This window comes from Dipodomys spectabilis, unplaced genomic scaffold (genome assembly GCF_019054845.1).
Source record: "Dipodomys spectabilis isolate Male_0828 unplaced genomic scaffold, ASM1905484v1 ptg000009l, whole genome shotgun sequence".
In the NCBI taxonomy this organism is placed as follows: Eukaryota; Metazoa; Chordata; class Mammalia; order Rodentia; family Heteromyidae; genus Dipodomys; species Dipodomys spectabilis.
In genome coordinates, this window is record NW_024870686.1 from 12,390,818 (window position 1) to 12,417,211 (window position 26,394).

Genomic DNA, 26,394 nt, shown 5'->3' on the forward strand with positions numbered 1-26,394 from the left:
TGCTATTGGAGACAGAAATTGTAGACTGTAGCAATAGATTCCTCAAGAGGACCCTAAGCTTAAGATGCAAACTATCTGCTTGTGGTGATTCAAACAACTCTTCTATTTCATGTGCCATCTTTAAAATTTCCTATCTGAATGAGCAACTGCCTATGAGAATATGTCTTACAGTGTCCGCTGCTCTGTGTGGTAGAGCTGGGGCTGAAGCATGCAGTAGTTGCAGTAGTTACTATTGTTTTGAAACAAGGATCAAGACCTTCAATACCCTCCTTTATAAAGGTCACTCCCCAACTTGCAGCTACAGTTTATGAACCTGACACAAGAACATGGTGTTATTGCTTTCAATGTAGAACTGAGCTACACTATGGGTTACACTAACATTATGATCCCTGTGCACTTTTATCTTAGATGGTAAGCACCACTGGACAGTATGTAACTGTGAGCAACCAAATGGCAAAACTACATGATGATGATAATGAAAGAAGAGAAAGGCTCTTAAATGTTTAAAGAATCACTGTGACATATTTTCACCAACTTTTCACATCTATGTAATGCCAGAAAAAAATGAAACAAAACATTCTGAAATCAGAAGGTTATCTGCTTTTGTGTTGGCATCACAATTTAACTGTGTTTTTTTTTTAATGTTCTGCATTAAGGAAATGGTTTACCTTCCAGCATTTTCTGCAGACTGCTCCTCATGACATGAATGTTCTCTATCCCGATAAACTGAAACTTGATATTGGAATAATTGTCTTCATTCTCATAGCCTTTCCCTGCAGCACGGTTTGCCATTGCATTAAGCTACAGTGGTCAGCAAAACAAAACAGTCACCAATTAAACTCAGGACATGAAGCAATCACAACATTTCATGGATATTCATAAATACATACAAAATGATATGTAGAAACAGAATGTGATTTAAATCATTGGGGCACTATATTGAGTTGTGTATTTTCGTGCACTTATGCTGAGCTTAGATTCAACAGCATGAAATTGTTAGCGAGGGTTAACGTTTTTTGAGCTAAGAAGCATTCCATAGAACAGACTCTACGGGAGATACCTGTGTTCTTGTGGAATTCAATGTGGAATTCTTTGACAGAGCCAACTTGTTCCACCTTAATACCACACATGACAACCTACAGGATGGCAGGAGAGCATCAATATAATCAATTTGGATATCTAGTAGTATGATATTACCAACAAACATGTTGCCAAACACGTTCATTTGTATCATTCTAATTTGCCTGTAAGGATCCCTCAGATACACAATTAAACCTTGAGCACAAATCACTGAATACAATCAAGAAAAAGAAGGCATATATTCAATCCCTAGGGACATTATCCTCTAGACATGTTATTTAAATCTAGACACTAAATAAGGCTTTTTAGAAAAATCACTTTCATTACCATAATTTTGCATGAGATACTGCAAGTTTCTTGGTGAAAATTGAGTTCAATGATAATGGAGTATGGAGAAATTTATTAAGCTTGAATTCTGTCCTAACTCTGTATAGCAAAAGTCTCTGTAAAGAAACAGCTGAGACATACAAAGATGTATGCCTGGCAACACTCCACTCATGCTTGACTTAGCATGTTAACACACCTATGAACAGTTTCACTGCGTATGCTTACCCCCAAGCCACAAAAAGGAAGCCACAAAGGATCCTAGCCAAAGAACCTATGCCAGGATCTCACTATCAGAAAAAAAATGGCCAATAGTTTTCATGATCACCTTTAAGTAGGTGTACAAAGTGATTTCTATTCAACAGGTCAACTGATATGAGTACAATGCATCTTGACGGGCGCCAGCCCTTCCATCACTTCCCTTCTCGTCTGTTGCAACCCCACCCATCACTTATATACATTAAAGTACTATGATTGAAAAATAACCCACGTTAAGGGCAAAACGTTAAGCAGTACTTTTCAAAATGCTAAGTGAAAAAAAGCTAAATGAAGACAAAAACATGTACATCTTTAAGTCAAACTTACCTAATGGTAAGAATCTAACAAAATTAAAATGATCAGCACATAAACATAGATGTGCAAGTATCTAACATTTACTGTGATATTTTTATAATAAAGTATTGAAAACTCATGACTATCTCAATAAGGCAAGGCTGGATGAATTAAGGCAAATTCAAGCCCTGGATCAGGCACCAAGAAGAACATTGATCACATGTCTACGTGTGTGTGTGTGTGTGTGTGTGAGGGGGGGGATTGTGTTTCTGTGCTTAATGAACATGATAAAATATAGGTTTATTCAAAAAAGAATGTTATATGTATGCCATAGCATTTTTAAAAAATGGATGTTTATTAAGCACAGTAAGACTGTAGACAACTATATCAATTTGGAAACAGTAATTGAAGTAACAGAAATAAAATGTATCAGAAGTGACAAATAAAACAGCAGAAGTAAAACCCGTGCCACACAGGGCCTTGCTCCATAGTTTAGCCCAAGTGACTTCGGCTGGGCAACAGCAGCCCTCAGGACATTCTTCCTCATCTAAGAAGGAAGGTCGCCTCCAAGAACAAAAGCTGTAACCTGAATCAAGAGAAAAAAAACTATCCTAGAAATAACTTATGTTCTTTCTTTTATGAATTTAACTATTTTGGAGGGAAACTTTGTTTCAAAAATTACAGATAGCCAGGCACTGTGGCTCACTCCTGTAATCCTAGCTATTCAGGAGGCTGAGATTTGAGGATTATAGTTTGAAGCCAGCTCGGGCAAGAAAAGTCTGAGACTCTTAGCTTCAATGAAGTACTCGGAAGGGCGCTGTGGCTCAAGGGGTAGAATGCTCGAGCAAAAGGAGCTCAAGGACGGTACGCAGGCCCAGAGTTCAAGTTCTAGCATCAGGAAAAAATTACCAGTAGACATTATTCCTTTGGAATTATGTCTTATAAAAGATCACTGCTTTTCATAATTGTTTTTCCAAGCTGTTGGTTAATCCTTTCCAACAAAGGTCATAAAATAAAACAAATTAACACTATATATTCAAGTTGTTTGTTTGTCTTTGTTGGTCCTGGGGCTTGAACTCATGACCTGGGCACTGTCTTCAAGCTTTTTTCCCTCAAGGCTAGCGTTCTATCACTTTGAGCCAAAGCCACAGTGTCACTTCCAGTTTTCTGGTGGTTAATTGGAGATTAGAATCTCATAGACTCTCCTGCCTGGGATTGGCTTTGAATCATGATCCTCAGAGCTCAGCCTCCTGAGTAGGTAGGATTATAGGCATGTACCACCAGTGCTCAGCTATTCAAGTATTTTTAAGAAGCTCACATTTATTTAGCTTGAATAATTTAAGTGTACTCATCACATATCTTCACACCCCTCAAAAATGGCTAACAAATTAAAGAACAAAATATTACTATTTTAATTATTATTATGTTAATATATAATAAAGATTTTTGTCCACATTTTAAAATAGTTGATTACCTACCATCAGAGAACTAACGGATAAACAGTATTCCTTGAGAGGCAATGTGTACTTCACATAATGAGCAGAAGGTGGCAATATTTCATCTGTCATCCAAAGTGCAAGTTTTCAGGAGTGCCACCTATTTTACAGTCTCTCATGATTATGTGGCAAAAGCTGAACTTTCAAAGCAGGAAGCACAGTTCTATAATTAACATTCAAAGAGTTGTTTTCCTAGACTTATTATACATAAATAAAGATATACTATCCTTTCCACAAACAAATCACTACTAGCAAGTCTAATCTGGTCCCTTAGACAGAGAATTCCATTTTACAACCAAAGAAAAAGTTATTCATTTCAGCCTAAAAAATCCTTAAGTAGAGGTAAGTACATTCCAGTTTCCATTTATATTTTTTAAGTAGGAGCTCCAAAAATATCCTATTGTCTAATACAAGATCACTTTGATAAAAAAAAAAAAAAAAGATCACTTTGCTATTTAATATCAGCCTCTTTGGCTAGACAGAAACTCATGAAAGAAACAAAAAGAACTGTCATTTCTCAGTGAACAGGGACTATGTACCAGGCACTAGATGGAATAAAAAGATGCATGAGGAGCTGTTTCTATTGTCCTAAGTTCATAGTAGAATATGGAAGGGAGGCATATGGTGTCAATTAATAGCAGACAATTCCTACCAGGACTGGATGTGATATGAAAGAACAGTAGCAGTGGCAATAGCTGGAATCTACAGCAACTCTGACCTAAGAGACTGGGGTGATGGTTCATGATAAAAATGAATACCTGGGCTAGACTTTAAGCATCAGGGAGAATGAAGAACGAACTGGAGGGCCTGCTAGATAAAGCAGTAAGAAGAGATGGAAGGACAAGATGAAGAGACAGGTCAGTATCAGTGAGTCAAGTAAAGCAGGTTCATACGGCAGAGCAGTAAGAGCTGTAAGAAAGCAACTGGAAAGCAGTAAACATCTTCTACAGACAGCTAAGAAATTTAGACTTGATCTGTGGTAGTTGAGAGCTACTAGACAGAGAATATTCAATTGGAAAATTTGAGCCTGCTCTGGAGTCGATAATATTGAAAATCCATCAAAACGATAGAGACAGGTAGATATTTAAAAAGTTATGGCCATAGTCCAACACCTCATTTTTGGCCAAGCCCCTACTTGCCCAGAAAAGGCTCTCAAGGGAGATTTATTGACAGCTGGCCAGTTGGATAAATAACAGAAGTGAGCGTTGAGCAGGCTAAAGCTGCAAAGAAATAGATTAATTCCCCTAACCTTGAGTCAATTAAATCTGACAATTCAACCTGCTCCCTGTCATAGATTTGGAGTTCAAGATTTCACCTGTTACTTGGTATTGGCATAAGAACAGACCTCAGGACCAATGGAATAGAATTGAAAACCCAGAAATGAACCTACAGACCTATAGCCATCTAATCTTCGATAAGGGAGCTAAAACAATAGAATGGAAGACAGACAGCCTCTTCAGTAAATGGTGCTGGCAGAACTGGTTAACTACATGTAGAAAACTAAAGCTAGATCCTTATATATCACCCTGCACCAGAATCAACTCCAAATGGATCAAAGACCTTGAACTCAAAGCAGACACTCTGAAAACATTACAGGATGGAATAGGAGAAACCCTGGGTCTCCTTGGCACAGGCCGAAATTTTCTGAATAAAGACCCGGAAACACAACAAATCAAAGAAAGGCTGGACAAATGGGATTGTATAAGGTTGCAGAGCTTCTTCAGGGCAAATGACATAGCTAGCAAGATCAATAGAAAGCCCACGGACTGGGAGAAGATCTTTACTAGCCATACAACGGACAAGGGTCTCATATCTAAAATATACTTGGAACTCAAAAAATTAAACCACCCAACAACAAATCCTCAAAGAAACAACTGCCCAATAAGTAAGTGGGCGAAAGACTTAAAGAGAAGCTTCTCTGAAGAAGAAAGAAGGATGGCCAATAGACACATGAAGAAATGTTCAACATCCCTAGCCATAAAAGAAATGCAAATCAAAACAACATTGAGATATCACCTCACTCCAGTTAGAACAGCAAAAATCAAGAACTCTAACAACAACAGATGCTGGAGGGGATGTGGACAGAAAGGAACCTTACTTCATTGTTGGTGGGAATGTAAACTTGTTCAACCACTTTGGAAAGCAGTATGGAGGTTCCTCAAAAGACTCCACATAGAGCTCCCCAATGACCCAGCAATCCCACTTTTGGGCATTTACCCAAATGATCACAAACAAGGCCACACTAAAGCTACCAGCACAACTATGTTTATTGCAGCATTATTTACCATAGCTAAGACATGGAACCAACCCAGATGCCCCTCAGTAGATGAATGGATCAAGAAGATGTGGTATATATACACAATGGAATTCTATGCCTCCATCAGAAAGAATGACATTTCCCCATTTGTTAGGAAATGGAAAGGCTTGGAAAAAATTATATTAAGTGAAGTAAGCCAGGCCCAAAGAAACATAGGTCCCATGGTTTCCCTTATTTGCAATATCTAGTATAGGTATGAGTCAAGCGGAAAAAGTCAAATAATGTGATGTTAGGAAAACGAAACCTCAAATATGTATTTTAATGTTTTTGTTTCTTTCATGCATGTGTTTCTAACGCATTTATAATATTATCTCTTTGTTGCTTTGTATGTCCCTCCCCCACAGTGTAACCCCCGCTTTCACTATATTTGATGTCAGTATAACATGTGGAGGAGATGGGGACAAACAAGTCGTTTAAGGATTCAGGTGGACCTGTTGCAAAAATGAGAAGTACAAAATGTCATGTCAAAACCAGCTTTACAATGTCGGGGGGGGGGGGGGGAGGGGGGGGTATGATTGGGTGGGAGGGAGGGGGGAGGCTGGGAAGGGAGGTGAAGGGTAAACAAAGGAGGAGGCTGCAATGCTTGGTAAGAAATGTATGCATTATCCTGCCCATGTAATTGTAACCCCTCTGTACAGTATGTTCTCAAATAAAATAAAATTAAATTAAAAAAAAAAAATTAGTAGCAGAAAACAGGAAAATAAAAATTCCAAATAAATCCAAAATAGAATAAAAAAAAAAAAAAAAAAAAAAAGATTTCACCTGTTAGGTCAAGGTTAGTGGGTAAGATGAATAAAAGGAAGGAAGAGGATGTGTGGATGTAATCCTAATATTCAATGCATATACTATGAAACTAGGAAAATTGAGGAATGGGATGAGGTTGGGAGAGATAGGGGAAAGTGATTTTTAAAAAGGGGTGATATTCATCAAGGTACATTATACTAGTAAACTGACATGTTGACTGGTAACCCCTTTGTACAACTACTTAAAATAATACACATATAATTTTTAAAATATTTCACTGGTTAAATTTTATACTTGAACTGTGAGAGCATGACTTGATAAAAAGAAAACTAGAAGGCAGAAGTTGACCTTTGTGCAGAAGGAGGTCTTGGCCACCCATACCCTAATACAGGTTGTCAAACAGTCTTTTTCTCTCCCCATTTACTCGTTAAACAAAGAGCCTTAATTTGTGAAAATATAAGATGACTCACACCGGTAATCCTAGCTACTCAGGAGGCTGAAATCTGAGGATCATGGTTCAAAGCCAGCCTGGGCAGGGAAGTCAGTGAGACTCGTCTCCAATAAACCACTAGAAAACCAGAAGTGGCACTGTGGCTCAAGCAGTAGCGCGCTCGCCTTGAGCTGAAGAGCGCAGAGACAGCGCTCAAGCCTAGAGTTCAAGCCCCACAACTGACCAAAAAAAAAAAAAAAAGATGACTTCATCCCTAGCAAAGACTGTCTATAAGTGAGCTGATCAAAATCTTCCTTTCCTATCCTTTGCCATTGGGCAGATTTAGTAGCTTTAGGATCCAGTTCAGATGGGAAATCTCCATTCCGTTTAATTTAAAATTTCAACCTATATATGATGCAAAATGATCTCTTGCCCATTACAGTGTTTAAGACCGTGAGTGCTTTGTTCAGAGACTTCTTCCATTCTCTCTTTCTCCAAGGCTCATCTGTGTATAGAGTGAGGAGGGACAGAAGAGAAAGAAGGGAAGGTAAATAGTTCTTTGCAAAACTAGACAAAGCACAACCTTGAAGCTCTAATGTGACTCTCTGTATTAGTGTTCATAGTTATATAGTGTTAATAGTAATGAGTACCTTTGCCTTTGGGACATAAGTGTCCAATCGCTGAATCTCCTAAAGCCTCTATATAAGGGTTCTTGTAGGTAGCAAGAACACATTTCACTGACATGGAACAGCCACCTTGGCATGAGCCTATTCCAATCTTCTGGGCTTCCCTGGCATTATAGTATACACTATATATACTACAGTCACAGTACACTTCCAGTATACATGGTGCATTCAGTACATTACCATTGTACAAGCCCTCTTAGAAAAGGTCTAGCAAATTGTTTTCTAACGTATTTATAATGTACTATGTGATTTGTTTTGTTTCTTTTGTATGTTCTTCCCCCAAGGTAGCACTCCTGTTTTCACTGTATTTGATTCTGGTACCCTGCATCTTGTATATACATTTTTTCTAATTTGAGGAGGGGAAGGGAAATAACAAAATGCTGAAATAAGGATGCAGGTTGACCCACTGTAACAATGAGATGTACAAGACACTATGTTGATAACAAACTTTACAATGTTGGTGGGAGTGGGGGTGGGGGTGGGGGCAGGGAGGGAAGGGATGGTAGGAGAAAAACAAAGGAGGAGGTAATAATGCTCCATAGGAAATGTACTCATTACCTTACTCATGAACTGTAATCCCTCTGTACAGTATTTTTATAATAAAAAACATATTTTGGAAAAAGGGTCTAGCCAGATGGTTTAGGTCCAGTCTGACCCAGAGAAATTTCTCCCAAACTTGAGCAGGCATGCAGATTTCTCTACTGCCGCTATACAGGCTGCTACCATCTATCAGCTTTCGTCTGCACATTACCACAATGGCAGGCACCAATTAACTTCTTACACTGAACTCGAATATTGGATCCTAGCCTCTGTTCTTGCAGTCGCCCATAATCTTCACACCTGTATTTCTTAGAGATACCTTTCCAGGATTCAGTGAGTAGATACTACCTCATCATCAGTTCCAGAGAAAGAAGAAAACACCTCCTGTGACATCCTATTACATAATGAAAAAAAAAAAATCACTGCCCTGATGAAATCAGAGACCACAGCTATGAAGCAAATCTTTGGCAAGGGAGCAAGAACAAAAGGCTGAACATCAACACAGACAGGTGCCTGTTTTAACCTTGTTCCTTCTTTTCATGGTTCAACACTTCTTCACAGCTCCTCTGGCCCTGGCTTGATTCTAGATGAACTCACGGTTGGTCCTTGAGATTTTGCACCTCTAACTTCACTGGGACTGTGCTCAAGTCAGCCATGGTAACCCTCATGAGCCTTCAAGTGTGGGTAAGGTTTCACTGGAGATTGTCTTTGCAAACAGAAAAACCACCATGGTCAAACACAAAGAACATTGGCTCTGGAGTCAGATAGACCTATCTCTGAATCTGGTATCTGCCCTGAACTGTGTGGTCTTGGGTGTATTATTTAATCTCTTTAATCTTAAGAAAGGAAGAAAGCCTAATCTGCAGGATTCTTGTAAGATTTAAAAGAGAAAGCACCTGGCATTTTTGAAAGCTCAGCAAGTTTCCAGAACATGTGATAAATTCATGAACAAGGTTGAGACAAAAATGAGCTACTCCTCAACCTACAATTCAACAAAAGTTACACTACTTTTTTTTAAATGTGTTTTCTTAAAGCACCAAACGCTAGCAGTAATATGTGACCTCATATTTTTGAACACATATTCAATACTGTACATGTGTGAGAACCACACCATTTTTTGTCTGCTATTACTGCAGTGTCAGGAAAATTTACTAAGCTTTCATCAAACAAATGTTTGAGCCTTGCTTGAATGACAAGGTCTCCCTCCCAAACCTTCTCTTTTAATTAAACCTGTGAACAAACCTGGAAAGTGACCATGTGCTATGGTCTACATTTCTGCAGCAAACATCAGCTCAGTGTCCTGGCTACCGAAGAAGTCTAAAACACTCTGGGACATAAATCAATAGATACAATAGATACAATAGAATGAAAGCTGGAGGCAAACAGTTTAAAAATCATGTGAAGTGCATGTGCATGGATAAGCATTAGAGTCGCCAATTTTCTTTAATGCACCAGCGTCAAACTACTTATTGCTGAAAGTAAACACACGGAGTGCTAAATATACACTGCAGATCAAATCCTTTGATTAATTTGTTTTAAATCTGGAAAATGCCTGGCCCTACAGCTGTTACATTCTAGGGAAGGCTTATATAACATAGTACAAACTTGCATTACTAGCTCTTAAATTAGCACCAGACTGTGTGCCTGCATTTAAAGCTGGAAAAGCAGGATAGGAAAAAAAAAAAAAAAACAAAAAACAACTTTCTAGTCTCTACTTGATAAAGGCTCTGTCTTTTCTTTTCATCTCTCGTCTCTAGGGTATCTAAGAAGCAGGCATTCAGTCCATCATCTGCAACTACTAGGAAATTCAAAGCAGCTCAATTTTAATTATACAAAAGATACAGGAGGACGAGCAAAGGCAGTTCTAAGGAAGAGGTTAAAATGCAAGCCAAAAGCAAAGGTCAAGTTGAAAGAGAACAGGGACAGTAGATTTCTTGCAAGTGAATACAGTCAAGTAGAGAAGCTGCTTCTGTTTCTGATTTGAAGCTTGTATCTGTGTATTGTGCTTTGAAATTTTATTTAAAAGAAAGGGACCCTTGCTATATAATCTGTTAGAATGCAAATGTGACCTACCATCATATGTCACTGTCGTTCTTCATGGCTGCTTCACTGAGTGACATCTAAGAGTGAACTCAATCCTAACTACTCAGGCCACTTTCCCCACAACACGCTGTGGTCAGAACAGACAGGACTATTCTGAGGTCAATTCCGTGTTAATAGGACACTGATACTACACTGCAAAAACAGCAGATTAAGTGATCTAGTGTACTAATCACAGAACTTGGTGAAATGAGGCTCAGAGTAACAGTACATTATCAGGTTCTAAGGAGCTACGCAAAGATAGCACCCAGTCTCATTATTTCTCATTCCACCTACCAAAGTAGACCATGTCTATAAATAACTGTGGTATATAATCTAAGTAAGTCCAATATTTGATCCTATTATTTCACTTTCTAATTTTTCTTATTTATTCATGTTATTGGAAAATAACATGAATACATTGACAGACATTACAAAATAACATGAATAATTGTTACACTGACATAATTCACATATTGTCCACCTCACTCGTTTAAAAGGTACAATTCAATGATGCAGAATTTGGAATATTCATGTAATTTTACAACTTTCACCATAACGTTTTCTTATTTTTTTCTTAATATATATTTTTATTGTAAAGATACTGTACAGAGGGGTTACAGTTACATGAGCAAGGTAATGAGTCCATTTCCTATGGAGCATTGTTACACCCTCCTTTATTTTTCCCTTACCATCCCTTGCCTCCCCACCTCCTCAACTCCTCCCCCCCCAAAGTTGTAAAGTTCATTTTCAACATTTAGAACATCTGCATTATTCTAAAGAGAAATCTCCTATTCATTAACAGCCACCAGCCCGAGGCAACAGTGTCTTTCCTTACTAATTTGCCTATTCCTGACATTTCAGATAAAAGGAATCTTGCAATGAGAGTCTTCTGTGACTGCCTTCTTTCACTTAGCATAACATTTTTTTTTTTTTTTTTGTCAGTCATGGGGCTTGAACTCTGGGCCTGGGCGCTGTCCCTCAGCTCTTCAGCTCAAGGCTAGCGCTCTACTACTTGAGCCCCAGTGCCACTTCCGGCTTTTTCTGCTTATGTGGTGCTGAGGAATCGAACCCAGGGCCTCATGCATACAAAGGAAGCACTCTACCACTGAGCCACCTTCCCAGCCCTAGCATAACATTTTCAATCGTCAGCCATATTATACTTTTATCAGTACCTCGTTTCTTTTTATACTTGAATAATGTTCCACTGAATGGATAGACCACAATACTCCATTCTAAGTTGAACACTCAGTTATTCTGTTTTGTTATTATTAATAATGAAGTTATTCATACACGTTTTTACATGGCATCATTCATATACCCAGTTATATTTTCATGACTGGCTAGAGATTACAATGCCAGATGTGTTGAAGAAGGACACTTCATTCTGTCTTCTCCCTCTCTTTGGCTCTCCCTTCCTTCATCCCTCTTCAGTTTTTTTTTTTTCAGGGTTTTTTGGGGTTTGGATTTTTTTTTTGTTTTTTACGTTTGCTTTGTTTTTGTTTTTATATTGGTTCTAGGGCTTGAACTCAGGGCCAGAATGCTCTCTTTTAGGTTTTTCATAGCTGGTGCTTTACCACTTGATTCCAAGTTTTCACTAGCACTCCACTCCGAGAGCTCCATTTGCTTATTGCTTTCAAAAAAAATTGAGTCTAAGGAACAAAATTGGCAATTGTATTGCACCCAACACTGAGTCTGCTTAAACAAAACTAAGGCTGAATCTGAGGTACATTGCTTACCTCTTGGTGACTAGTATTATTTCCAACTAGATGCTTTCATAAATTAGAAAATTAATACATAGGTAATTATGATATGTTGCCAAAAAATAGACAAGTAGAAAGTTCTAAACCTCCTCTAATCCTTTTCTCTTCTCCATGGTACTTTAATGGCTTAGGGCTTATCCTTCCAGACCTTTTTTCTATATATGCCTGTAGTTTTTTTCCAAAAAAAAAAGCCATAAACATAGTATGCATCTTAGTTTGTAGCTTGCTTCATTTTTAACTTAACATGATGTTTTGTAGATCTTTTCAATAAGTATAGGATCACTACAAGTAAAATTGGAAAAAGTATAGCTGCATATGTCACAACAATTGAAGAGTTCAAGCTCCATAGTCAATCTCATGCTGTCAGAGCAGAAAGACATGTTTTAAAAACAAATCAGATGATAACTGCATATATTAGGGGAGTTGTCTCTGATATTAACCTGCACTTATTCATCATGTGTCCAGTGTCAACCAGGAGCAGAGGAAACAGAACGGGACTCAACACAGTCAGGCATTCAGGAACTCAGGCAGGAAGCCCACGTGTTGACGGATGAAGCAATCAGAACAAGTGATGGGGACCTAAAGGATCTGACTTAACTTCAGCTTTCTCACATGCCTCCGAATGGTGACACTTACTTTAGGCCTCGTGTCCACCACATAAATGAAGTCATTTCCCGGATTGGCCTTCCTGATGGCCTGAAGCATCTGCTCGTCTTCTAAGCACCGGGCACTGAAGCCAGAGAGGGGCTGGCTACTGCGGCAGATGGAGGCCTGTGGGGAAAGGGCACAACAACATGGCACCATTAGGCAACTGCACCCAGCAGAGACCCTCGGGGTCTCAGAGCACTTTAGTTCACCCGATACCGGATTGTGAAAATATGATAAAACTGTGGAAATCAAGGTTTGTTTACTTTCAAATCAGGTCAAAGAAACCACTACATGGGCAAGCAGTACCAAAACTCTCTGTACAATACTAGGAATGTGTGAAGATGTTTAGATAAGATCCACCTCTTGAAACTGTAACCATTTCAATAACCTACTTTCCTTTTCCCTGATATTCTTTCATTTTCCTGATAGAACTATAACTACAAAATAAATGACTACTCAAACTTACAGGTTGTTATTAACAACAAGATAATTAAAAATATTTTAATCATCATTTAAAAACTAGTCTATTTAAAAACATCAATCCTAATTCTACATGTTAAAATTTCACAAGGTCCAGGTTACTAGCTTTGGTGCCTAAAAACATCAGACATATACCTGCACTAGGCATGTTGAGAAACAAGGAATTTCTTCAGACTCAATTGCATTCAATCTCGGGATTTCCCTATCCTCTAATTCTAACACAGGGGAGTCATCCTTTTGCACTCGCAAGCCCTACTTCTCCAGATTCAACCAATGGTGGATTCAACCGTCTGTGGCCAAATATTTATAGAGTAAAACCTGGATCCTTTCATCATTATTTCTTAAATAATACAGAAGTAATGTAGAGACCATTGAAAGTACTCAGGAAGATGTATGCAGGTTGAAGATGGAAATGCTATGCCATTTATATGTAAGTGACTTAAGTATCCTCAGGATTCAGTACATGATGGGAATCCTAGAGCCAATCTTCCACAGACCCCAAGGGGTGACTATAGACGGCCTCATTAGCTGATACAGCTTTCCCTGAATGATAAGTACCCAACTGCAGATAATCTTGAAACTATAAAATGAATGTACTCATGGTATTTTTTGTGCACTTGGCTGTTTATAAAATAATATAAATCTATGAATGGAATATATGAATGACTCAATGAAATTTATACTGAGACTGCTTAGTCTTGTATATCGTGGGGTAGTGTTTCTTAAAAAGTAAATATGAATCTGAATGAAACACATGACTAACTCAGAATCTACAACTGAGATGGCTTATTATACTGTAAGATGCAGATAGCAATGGTCAGCCTCGGGGCAGGCTAAGGAACAAAACAGTGCAAATAGTCATCTCTCATCATCGCCCACTCCCTCTGAGATCAACCCTAACTCTCCTGTCCTAAAAGCCCAGCCCATGACAACACAGCAAAAGGTTGGGTTTCTCCAGGAAAACACAAGCTTCAGTGCCCTTCACTAGAGAAAAAGGGCTTACTTCTCATTAGCTCAAAAGTAAGAATCATAGAACAGTGACCACACCACTTCTAGTATTATTCTGTCCTCACATAGGCAATGGTTGATATGGTTCCAGGATACTGGACTTGCTTCGGAATCAGGAGGGCAGTGTATGGGAAAGGGGAGGCAAAGTAAAGGGGATGCTGTCTAGGTCTTGAACAGTGAGGAGGGGAAAAAGGGACCAGAGTCAGAACATGGCAGAGGGCGCAGAGCCAGGGCAAGATCCATTAGTAAGATGACATGTCACCAGGGATTGGTGAGAGGTTGGTGTGTCCAGTGGACAGCAGGAAACTGCCACAGCCAGCCTGCATTGGAGTCCCACTCTTTGGATCCTTAAGGAATCAGGATCTGTCACCCTGCTGTGAGAGAATTCTGACTGGAAAGAAAATAGTTCTGAGTTGGTTTTTTTAGGGAACTTTATCTGGGTTAGCAAAATATTAGTTAAAAACAACTACCACCAGGCGATCTCCTAGATTCCATCAGAAGAGAGGAGGGTGGGAGCTTTAAAGGCAAAGAATTTGAAAATTCTTTTCACCTAAACTCTTTAAACCAGTGAGATTCTGATTATGAAATGAATTAGTGACTACAACTGTTACTAACTGCCTTCTAGAGGAAAGCAGATAAATAGTGTGTGTGTGTGTGTGTGTGTGTGTGTGTGTGTGTGTGTGTCTATGTGATATTGGTGATTCATTTCAGTGCCTACTTGAGCCATATATCTAGTTCTTTTCATTTGTTTTGCAGCTCTTTTGTCTAGGCTACCCTTGGACCATGATCCTCCTAGCTCTACCTCCCGAATACTGAGGACTACAGGTGTTTTCCACCATGCCCAGGCCAGCAACTACCTTTAAATGAAGAGTTAGGAAGAACAGATTTACACACACACACACACACAAAAACCCAGCAAAATGGATATACCAGACTAAATTTTGGTATTTTGCAATTTTCTTAATACCTGTGATGTGTTCTGACGGAATTCTTTGTCAACTCAGTGATCATTTATATAACTCAGCTTTGAAGAGACTGTAAGGTAGTTTCTGAGTACTTTTGTGAACCCTATACATATCTGTAAAAGTTTGGTTATTGAGAGAGTATAGTCTTCATCTAGTAACATTTCTGTTTTGTTTGTTGTTGGTTTTTTTTTTTTTTTGGTACTGAGGTTTAAACTTAAAGCCTTGAGCTTGCTAGGCTTGTTTTCTTGACTAACATTCTACCACTCTACCACCCTTGCTTTTAGCTAGTTATTTTGAAATGGCATCTAGCAGACTTTTCTTCCCAGGCTGGCCTAGAACTGCCATGCTCCAGACCTGAGACTCTTAAGTAGCTAGGATTACAGAAGTAAACCATCAGTACCTAAAAGTGTTCCTAACATTCTAACCCATTTCCAGAGGAGTCTCTGATTCACAATTCTATTGATAATTAAAATATTCTTGTTGGACATCAGTGACTCACTCCTGTAAACCTACCTACTCAGGTGGCTGAGATTTGAGAACTGTGTTCAAATCCAGCTCCTAGTAAGAAAGTCCATGAGACACTTATCTCCAATTTAACCACCAAAAACACCAGAAGTGAAGCTGTGGCTCAAGTAGTAGAGCACTAGCTTTGAGCAAAAAAGTTCAGGGTCTGAGACCAGGCCCTGAGTTTAAGCCCCAAGACTGGCACATTCACAAAATAATATCCAGCACATCTTGAGTGCTATGTGGCAGACACTACTTTACAGCTTATTTAATCTCTTTAACTAACTTTTGGAGTAAGATTCATTACTTATAGATGAACTGACAAGACATGGGGAGATTAAGGAATCTGTCAGGACCACACAGTTACTAACTGGGGAGACTGAGACTAACTGAGAATCCAGACAATGTAGTTCTTGATCCTGAATTCTTAACTAAAATAATATAGCATCCCAGGCGGAAATAAGTCAGCTAGCCAGATACAGCACTAAAAGCATTCAAGATCATCTGGCTTGAATTGCTGGTAGTTTAACTCTCATTCAATATAATCTTGGGTAATTTACATGTTTTCTCTGAATCTTTTTATTTAATGTACAAAATAGGTAATATTAAAATCACAGGGTGTCACAAGTTATATAACACTGTAACACTCCTAGAACTGTGTCTAACACATAGGAAGTTTCAATAGTGATGACCATGAACAGGTTTGTATTCTTCTTAGGAAAAACTGCCTCCTGGGAAATCTTCAAGAGGTTTGTGCTGTGAATTGTGGCGACTACATTGTGGCAATCTAAAGTAAAATAGCTTCTTTTAAAATTGTATCACAGGGCTGGGAAGGTGGCTTAGTGGTAGAGAGCTTGCCCTTGCATGCCTGAAGCCCTGGGTTCAATTCCTCAGCACCACATAAGCAAAACGAAAAAAGCCGGAAGTGGCGCTGTGGCTCAAGTGGTAGAGCAGTAGCCTTGAGCTGAAGAGCTGAGGGACAGCACCTAGGCCCAGAGTTCAGACGCCACAACCGGAAAAAAACAAAAACAAAAAACAAAAAGTGTATCACAATAATTAAGAACAAAGGGTAAAACATCTCTAAGGGCTCTCTATTACAAACATACCCAGAATTCTGTACTCAAGGGATATCTACACATCTCTGTGGTCTGTAGTTGTTAGATTCCAACTGGCTCCAATCAATTCATGTCTGGTGTAGGCCTCAAATTAATATTATGATTTCTCTGATATCTCTTAAAACTGAGGCCACAATATATGTTACTCTCCACAATCTTCTTCTAGTGAGGTTTCCTCATTAAACAATGTCCCTTATCTAACACACAGGGCATCTCCTGCTCTCCTGAGTATGGGGTTTCAGTTCCTGCCTGTCCGGGCCTCTGGCTTGGTCACCCTGTTTCTCCACTGCAACCCTATAAGACTCTTTGTGGCATATGACGTCCTCCTCCCCTGAGCAGTGAGTGTATGTGAGTAATAAACAGGGTCAGGTGTCTGTGCTGGCAGCCATCTAACCCACCAACAGATGAACAGGACATGATTCTAACCCCATGCACAGTGACAGATGATCCAAATGAACTTATGTACCCTCAGCAGAGGCATTTATATAGCAAATAATGCTCAGTAAGACCTCAGAAATCATAAAATGATATGATATCAAAATATACTGTGTTCTTTGGTTGATACATTGGAGCTACAAGTTTAATTTTAAGATGTGATCTATGTTCTTATTCATGAGCCTAATTTCTACTGGGCTAGAAAAAAAATACACTTTCCCCTAAAATATCTAAAATCACCAAAAGAAAGAAAAAAAGTCAGCACATTTATGGAATTTGTACCTGTTTGCTTTTATGGAAGATAGCTTGTTCTAAGGATGGGTTCTGATGAGCAATGAACACATGGAAAACTACTTTGGTATTCCATGTAAGTACAGAAAACCACTCTCAGTGATAATGCTTCCCTTTATGAGAAGTCCTTGTCAAATTAGACGCATTTGTAAGAATCAAACTAGGTATTAAAATATAACATTATAACAAGACACAAATTTGATCCTTATTCCACTACAAAATAGATTTTAGAATGGGTGAGTGCTCATGCATATTATGTATTTCCCTGGGTAACTAGACCAGGTAGCAATTCGTAGGAAGACATCTCTCTTTTGCACCTTTAAAGACCTAAAATCGTTTATGCAGAAAATAATTTATTGTATACTATAATTGGTTGCTGTGCAGTTCAGCCTAGTGAAGAACAGGTATGGCTTGTGATACCAGCTACTCAGATCCCATCTATAATCTCAGCTACTTGGGTGGATCACAATTACAAGACAGCAAAGACAAAAAGTCAAGTGAGAACTCCTTCCAAAAAATTGTTTTTGGACTTTATTAAAAAAAATAGCAAAAGCAAAAAGGGCTGAGACTGTGATTCAAGCAGTATAGCACCTGCCCAGCAAGTGCAAGGCCAAGCTCAAACCCCAGTATTGCAAATAAACAAAGCATATGAGGGAGAGAGAGAAAGAGGAAAGAGAAGGGAGAGGGGAGAGAGAAGAAAAGGAAGACTAAGAAGAAGAGGAAGGGGGAGGAGCAAGGGGGGAAGAGAAAAGAGAAAGAGGAAAAAGAATGTTTTATGGGCTTCAGAGCCTTTCTGAAACAGGCATACAAAAGGTCCTCCGGGAATAGGCAGAGTGCCCTCCTGAAAGGGTGGAAGATGACAGTATTACAAGGTTGATTAACCAGTTATTGTCTGAGCCTACACCATTACTTTATTGTCAAATAATTATGGAAGCCAACTTCTACAAGAGGCAAAGTTGTCATAGCATACCTAGGGACATCCAAAAACCTTTAAGAGAATTCAAATACCTGTAATCCCAGCATTATGGAGGCTGAGGCAGGAGGATCTCAAGTTTGATGTCAGACTTAAGTTTAGGCCAATTTAAGCTATATGAGATTCTGTCCGGAAAGAATAATGATTATTCAAGCATACACGCACCAGGTCACAAGGCAACTAAAAATGCCCATGTATGATAAAAACAAGTAAAGAAAAGCATAAAACAAAGGCATGTCTGGAGACTTACATGGTTATCTTTATAGTAGTAAGAAAGGGCGGGAAATCGCCGTCTACTCCGGAATTTGGAACTTCCCACAATGATGTGTGCTGTGGCTGATTTGGGAACATACACTTCAGTGGGATAGGAGTCACAAACCTATTACCAGAAAATGAAAAGATATTTTTAGGCTCTCAAGGCGTGTTCTACAAACTTGTCACCAGAAATTCCTGCTCACATATGTAGTAGCTGCATATTAAGTTTTCTTCACCAAGTTACAGAGGTTATCTATTTTGAGGAATCCAGAAATGGCTTCAGAGAAATGAAGGATTGCTGATTCTATGAAATGGTTCTGAGGGAAAGAAAGATACCCATACCCATGAGCATCATGCCCTGTGCACTGTCCCCTCTCTTCACAGTTCCTCATGCCAGGCCAGGCGGGTACATCTGAGCCTTCCTTTCATCAGAATTGCACATTTTGCATCCTGACATTCAAAGATAGCCTGACGGTGGGGATGTTCCTAAATAACAGGTGTTCCTAAAATGTAAGGCCAGAAGTGAAGTCATCAGGTTCCTCTGTGTCCCTGGCATACTCTGTGTGCATTCCTCTGCCCTCACTAGATACTCCTGCCCCTGTCTTCTCAAATATCACCCCTGCTTCCAGATCTCTCTTGCAGAAGGTTTTTCTTTTCCTTCAATCCTGTCTTGCAGAGTGCCATATGCAGGTAGAGCTGATGGACAGAAGACATTCAGGTAAAGCATTTCCTCTATTGCTATACACACCTAGGAACTCTCTTGATGTGCCTAAACAAGTGCCTGACTTCCAGGAAATAAATCATTGCTCACTGAAGCACAGGACACTGCCACTAGTATACCGCAGAAAAACGGACTGACTGATGTGGAGGCAAAATACATTGCGAGCAACATCAACAAGTAAAGGTGTTACCACTGTTGTCATTTCTTTTGGCTATGATGGGTTACAAAGTGTTTTGTCATGGATATTGTCTGATTTATTCCTTCTATCAATCTCAGACTCCGAAGCTCTTATCAATTGCTTTGTCACAACACCCTCCCTTGCCTGCCTTCGCATTCTAGTCACTGGACTGTAGGAAACATAGAACAGGAGATAAAGTACCATAAAGGAGTTGTTCACAGGCCCAATATGTGCTAGCCTTGGTGAGAGAGCTGAGGGACAGCACCAGGCCCTGAGTTCAGGTCCCGCAACAGGAAAAATAATAATAAAATTACAGTCCTATGCTGTAAACTACAAAATAGAAAGAAATTGAAGGCAACATGAATAAGTGAGAGGAAACTTTGGGTTAATGGATTCGAAAATTCAATGCTGTTAAGATGCCCATTCTACTCAAAGCAACCTACAGACTCACAGAAATTCCTATTAAAATCTCAAAGGCAATTTTTGCAAAAATAGAAAAACTTCATCCTACAATTCATACATATTCTCAAGGCCTTTACATAGTCAAAACAAATTTTATAAAGATTCATACTTCATGATTTCAAAATGTATCTCAAAGACACATATACATTACTGTAATCAAAGAGTGTGGTATTAGGATAAAGACAGAGACATAGACCAATGGAATAGAGAACCTAGAAATTAACCATCCTGGATATGGTCAAATGATCCTCAATAAGCATGCCAAGACTATTCTCAGAAAGGATTATCTCTTCCTTCATCACCTAGTAACAAATGGTGCTAGAAAAACTGGATATCTATATGCATGCAAAAAATAAAAATGAAGGTTGACCCTTATATATCATATAACAAAATTACTTAAAATGGATTAAATAACTAAATATAAGATCCCAAATGATGCACATTCTGTAAAGATATGTAAGGGAAAATGCTTTACAACAGCTGATTTGGCATTGTTTTTTTTCATGATATCAAAAGCATAAGTGATAAAAGAAAAACAAGACCATCAAACTTAAACTTTCATGTGTCAAAGGACACAATCAAAAGAATGTAAAGACATCCTATAAAATGAGAGAAAATCTTTGCAAATCATGTATTTTCTATGGGGTTATTATTCAGAATATATAAAGAATTCTTACAACAAGATAACAAAATCACATTAAAAATGGGAAAAGAATTTAAACTGACAAGTCTTCAAACAGATAAATAGCCAACATGCAGAGGAAAAGATGTGCAATAGCACTAGTCATTATTGAAATTAAAATAAAAATTACAAAAGAGATTATCTTACAGTAAGTACTGACAAAAATGCAGAGGAAGTACAAGTCCTGGGCACTGTTGGTGGGGGCTGTAAAACAGTGTAACGATTACAGAAAACATCTCCTCAAACATTTAAAAATAGAATTCTTGGGCTGTGAAAGTAGCTCCAGTGGTAGAGTGCTTGCCCTGTATGCATGAGGCCCTGGGTTCAATTCCTCAGCACCACATAAGAGAAAAAGCCAGAAGTGGTGCTGTGTGGCAAGTGGTAGAACACTAGTCTTGAGCTGAAGAGCTGAGGGACAGTGCCTAGGCCCAGAGTTCAGGCCCCATGACCAACAACAACAAAAAAATAAAATTTTACTCTAGTATCCTGCCTCTGGGTAAATAGCCAAAATTGAAATCAGAGTCTCAAAGAAGTATTTCTATAATTGTGTTCATAAAAGCCAAGAGAAAAAAACAACCAGATTGTCCATTAACCAAGGAGTAAACAAAGAGTGATGTGAGTAGGAAATAAGGAAGTTTTGTTTTGTTTTGTTTTGTTTTGTTGGTGGTGGTGGTGGTTGTAGAGCTTGAACTCAGGGCCTGGACCCTGCCGCTGAACTCTTTTGCTCAAGTAGGCTAGAGCTCTGCACTTTGAGCCACAGCTCTATTTCTAGTTTTCTGGTGGTTAATTGGTGATAAGAGTCTCATAGACTTCCTTGCCCAGGCTGGCTTTGAACTGAGATTCTCAGATCTCAGCTTCCTGAGAAGTTAGGGTTATAGGTGTGAGCCACCTATAACCCTGGCTCAAAGGGAGTTGTGTATTCTGTTTCTTTCCTTCCTTCCTTCCTTCCTTCCCTCTTTCTGCTCTTTCTTTTTCTTTCTTTCTATCTTCCCCCCCCTTTCTCACTTTTCTTTCTTTCTTTCTTTTCTTTTCTTTTTTTTGTCAGCTTGAACTCTGGGCCTGGGCACTGTCCCTCAGCTCTTCAGCTCAAAGCAGGCTCTCTACCACTTGAGCCACAGTGCCACTTCTGGTTTTCTGGTGGTTTATTGGCAGTAAGAGTCTCATGGACTTTTCTGCCCAGGTTGACTTTAAACCGCAATCCTCAGATCTCAGCCTCCTAAGTAGCTAGGATTATAGGCATGAGCCACCTGCGCCCAGCATGTTGTTTTCTTTTTAATGAATACAGCTACACAATAAAAAAAACTGTGTAAAAAATTGAGCAAAAAAAATTGATGATGGTATTATTAAACTATACACTTAGAATGAAGATGACAAATTTTATATTCACTGGGATAAAAAAAATGATCTTAGTATTTACTGTTCTGGTTTTTTCCACAATCCCAGAAGAATGAGTCTTTGTTGAGGTAGCTATAAACTGCCAGAAAATGTATTTATCATTGTAGAGTATTATTCATACAAGAGATATTGGTAAGACCAAGAGATCTTGGTAAGACCTCTATTTATTGAAGAACACTAAGTCATACACTGTGGAGTAAGAGTTTGTCTTCAGGAACTAAGATATATCTACATCAAAATTTTCTTCTTAAACATTTTGGACCTAAAATTTATATTAAAAATTTATGATGAATGAGGAATAAAACTATGTGAACCTCATAATTTATTGATAAATAATTCATAAATTATTTGTAAATAAAATGATATCCACATTATATTAGTAATATATTAATACAAAATACATAATATTAATACAAAAGATATAATAAAAATGTTACATATAACACATGCATTGTGTGACATAAAGAACTGAAGTAAATAAGCTTTTATAAAATGATTAGTGTGGGTTAAGATTTACTCCATGAGAGCTCAATTAAAAAACTTAGCAAAAGATATAAACTGTTTTTTTTTAATAAAGATTATTTCAAGGTTAGGTATAAAATAAGAGAGTGTTATACTACTATAAGCAAGTATCATAAAGAAGGTTGTAATGATAACAGAGATGACAATAATAATAATAATAATAATAATAAGCCTAACCAAGACTACCAAAGAGAAAATAGTAGGGCTGGTTTTGAGATTAAACTTTTCATACACTATATCTGATGTAATTGCTAGCACAGGAAATTATTTCTTCTCCAATACATGATGTCATTTGCCCCACCTAACTCAAAGGATTTACAAAAAGCACAAAATAACTTATAAAGCAAAGGAGGGGAAAGTACACATTTTCTTAACCATGAAATTAAAAACACAAGAAATGGATTAGGATCAAACTCTTTCAATGAACTACTAGTTAGGAAATTTTCTGAAAGAACACAGTCTCTATTCTATTTCTAAACTGTTAAGGAATAAGTATATATCATATTTCCCCCTATTTCAACAACATTTACAAAATTAGAAAATCCCTAGGTTTTTACCCTTTTTCCCCCGAACAGCTTGTTAAACAGCTTTGTTTTGCTATGTGTCACTTTTGAAAAGAAATACTGAGTAACACACATTCTTGCAGTCTACAACTTAGGGACATCGGTGATTGTACATGAGTCATGTTTGTAGTGCCAACTGTAGAGGAAAATGTTGTAAAAATGAAAAGAACCTATACTTCCAAAAACATATTATTCTACTACACGTAGCTCAGCTTCATTTTCTTCCTTGCCCAAGTATGTGTCATATTTTTCCTTAAAAGACTAACACTTTTCCTTACTAAACCCTGATTTCTTTGCCTTTTGTTTCAAGGCTAAAAATTCAATGCAAAGGTTGGCTTTAGTCTGATTATATTAGTTAGGTACTTTTTCATTTTATTATTCATTCTTTAATAGTTATAGTGTCTATTGGCCCAAAACTATACTTTAGCTATAGAATGATATATTTAGTATAGAATTTAAAATTATATTGTTTTATATATATATATATATATATATATATGTCATATAGTTCTACAAAGGAATTGCCATTCAACTAGCCAGATACTTTACAAGGATTAAATAAGGCTATTTAATTTACCCCAAGTAGTTTGTAAATTTATGATATACTGAAGAATGGTATGGAAAGGCTTGACTTACAGGGTATTAAGATGTATGACAAAACTATAATAGCAAATTAATAAAAGTGAAATTACAGAGTTTATACAGTGTTGAATTTCAACAAAGATTAGCAAACAATAATTTCCTTTTTCACAATACGCTTTAAAAAAGCATTGACAATGCCGGGTGCTGGTGGCTCACACCTGTTATCATAGCTACACAGAAGGCTGAGATGTGAGGATCAAGGTTCAAAGCCAGCCAAGGCAAGGAAACTCCGTGACTCTTATCTCCAATAAATCACCAGAAAACCGGAAGTGGCACTGTAGCTCAAATGGTAGGGCACTTGCCTTGAGCCCAAGAGCCAAGGAACAGCGCCCAGACCCAGAGTTCAAGCCCCACAACAGACAAAGATAAAATAAAAGTGTTGACAATTCAGACATTTCAACAGCTGTACAAGATGATAGACTACACAAAGAAGTTCTACTAATGTACAATAGGGAAAAGACAAATAAAATTTAGAAAAAAGACCAAGAATGGAAATAGGCAATTCAAAGAAGAGCCACTATGAATGGTAAACAAAAACATTACCTAGGACAGAAAACTGTAATCAAAATACACAACTGAAACCAAAGAAAGAACATTTTTTTAATGAAAGAATAGTAGTCTGGGCATGCCTAAGAATGCACAAGGCCCTGAGTTCCATTCCCAGAACCACAAAAAAAAAAAAGAAAAAGAAAAAAGAAAAAAGATGAAGATGAAAGAAGGAAGGGGAAGAGGATAAGAAGAAAGGAGGAGAGAGAAGGGGAAGAGGAAGAAAAGGAGTAGAAGAAAGAATAAGAACATCATCACCATCCATTCTTTTAGTTCATACAGTACACAAAGACCAAAAATAAAAATGGCCATTTTTGAGTTTTTACTCCCATTTCCTTCATGGGGAACAGAAATGTTTTTCCCTTTTTTCATTTCTCTTTTTTTTTGCCAGTCCTAGGGCTTGAACTCAGGACCTAGGCACTGTCCCTGAGCTTCTTTTGCTCAAGGCTAGCACTCTACCACTTCTGTCTTTTTCTGTCTATGTGGTACTGAGCACTCAAACCCAGGGCTTCATGCATACTAGGCAAGCACTCTACCAGTACACCACATTCCCAGCCCCACTTTTTTTCATCTCTTTACTTTATCTTTCTATACACTAAAATACGTCCTTGCTAAAACCTTAAACAACAATAAAAGGCGGGGGAGGAAGAGTGTTAAGGCAATGGGATGGTGGATATGCCTGTTTCTTTCCTTCTCTCTTACAAACTCTCTACAAGGTTCTTATACTACTTTTATTACTTAAAATATTTGAGAATCAGTAGGGAAACCACCTCTGATATTCAACTACCACTAGGGAAAACATGGAGTTTGTTTGCCACTCCTGTTCGCTCCTTTGCATTGCATAGTGCTTTCTGCAAGTGCAGACACATATCTCCACATCTCTCTAGGGAACTTCTTGCTGACCCTGTGTACCAATCAAGAGTCTAGTGAGCACATCAAGGACCTGGTGCCAAACTGCCATCAGTCTCTCTGACTTCCCTTCTAATCACTCCTGTGCTATAAAAAGACATGATGGGAGACTCAGGTCCCAGCCAACTGCCTGTCCACAAGATCTGCACTGAATCTCAACCCTTTTAGGAGTATTCATGGGGGATGAGGAGGGGGTTCCTCTTGCTCAGACTTTCTGACTGTAGGTACAGGTAAGAAACAAGCCAGCAATAACCGTAGGAGACCAAGAAACTCACACTATCTCCAAAGGGCTACAAAATCTCAAGGACATTAAAGCCATGCAAAGCTATCTGAAATCAGGATTTCACATGGATTAAGTATTTGGATTTGACTAAATGTTTCCACTCACTCTGTAGTCTCTGTTCACATCACTGAGCTGCCAATAATTATTGGGGAGGCCCATTCGCTTGTATTCTTCACTAAGATCGATTAGCATCCAACCTTGTTCTCTTTCTTCTTTATCCAGCTTGGGGTTGAATGAAAAGCAGTACAACTCCTCATATTTCACTGCAAGAAAAGAAGAAAGCCAAATCAAGCTAAGTCAAAGCCAGAACCAAATATCCCCCAAAACATTCTGTCCCAGCTGGAGTTAACCTCCCACCCCTGGCACAGTCCCAGGAGCGCCCTGCCTCTGTGGACAAGGTCACCCAGCCTTGATGAGAAAGAAGGCCTTCAGTATTTGGACTTTACTATGCAACAACTTCTTCCTTTTAACAAGTAGAGCCTTTCCCAGTTCCTTTTTTAAAAATTACCTTAAGATGAATATGGAATGAATATAGAGTGTACATATTCAGTAGACATCAGGAATTCTTTTTTATGTGTACATATCAAGTTCCGGTTTAGAGTGAAGTGGCTTTTCAAAAGTGAATAGAGCCCCAGGTTACTTCCACATTTTCACTAAAACAGTTCCAAAAGCTAGCGATTATGTGGTATGTTTGCATTAAAAACATTTGAACTTTAACAACTTCATATACATTATAATTGTGCTGATCATAAGACTTGTTTAGTATTCATAAGAAACATTAATTCATAATGCACAGCAGCCTCCAC

The 26,394-nt window shown here is 38.3% G+C and overlaps 1 protein-coding gene across 2 annotated transcripts in view; it reads right to left on the bottom strand.

Annotated features, from left to right (window-relative positions):
* Positions 1 to 26,394, bottom strand: part of Mtmr7 (myotubularin related protein 7) — a 74,826-nt gene that overhangs the window by 17,425 nt on the left and 31,007 nt on the right. For both annotated transcript variants that reach the window (XM_042702125.1, XM_042702127.1), the window contains exons 4-7: positions 25,694 to 25,851; positions 18,681 to 18,809; positions 12,648 to 12,782; positions 669 to 801 (exon numbers count right to left, since the gene is read on the bottom strand). In XM_042702125.1, coding sequence (XP_042558059.1) covers positions 669 to 801; positions 12,648 to 12,782; positions 18,681 to 18,809; positions 25,694 to 25,851 — 555 coding nt within the window. The remainder of the gene's footprint in view (positions 1 to 668; positions 802 to 12,647; positions 12,783 to 18,680; positions 18,810 to 25,693; positions 25,852 to 26,394) is intronic.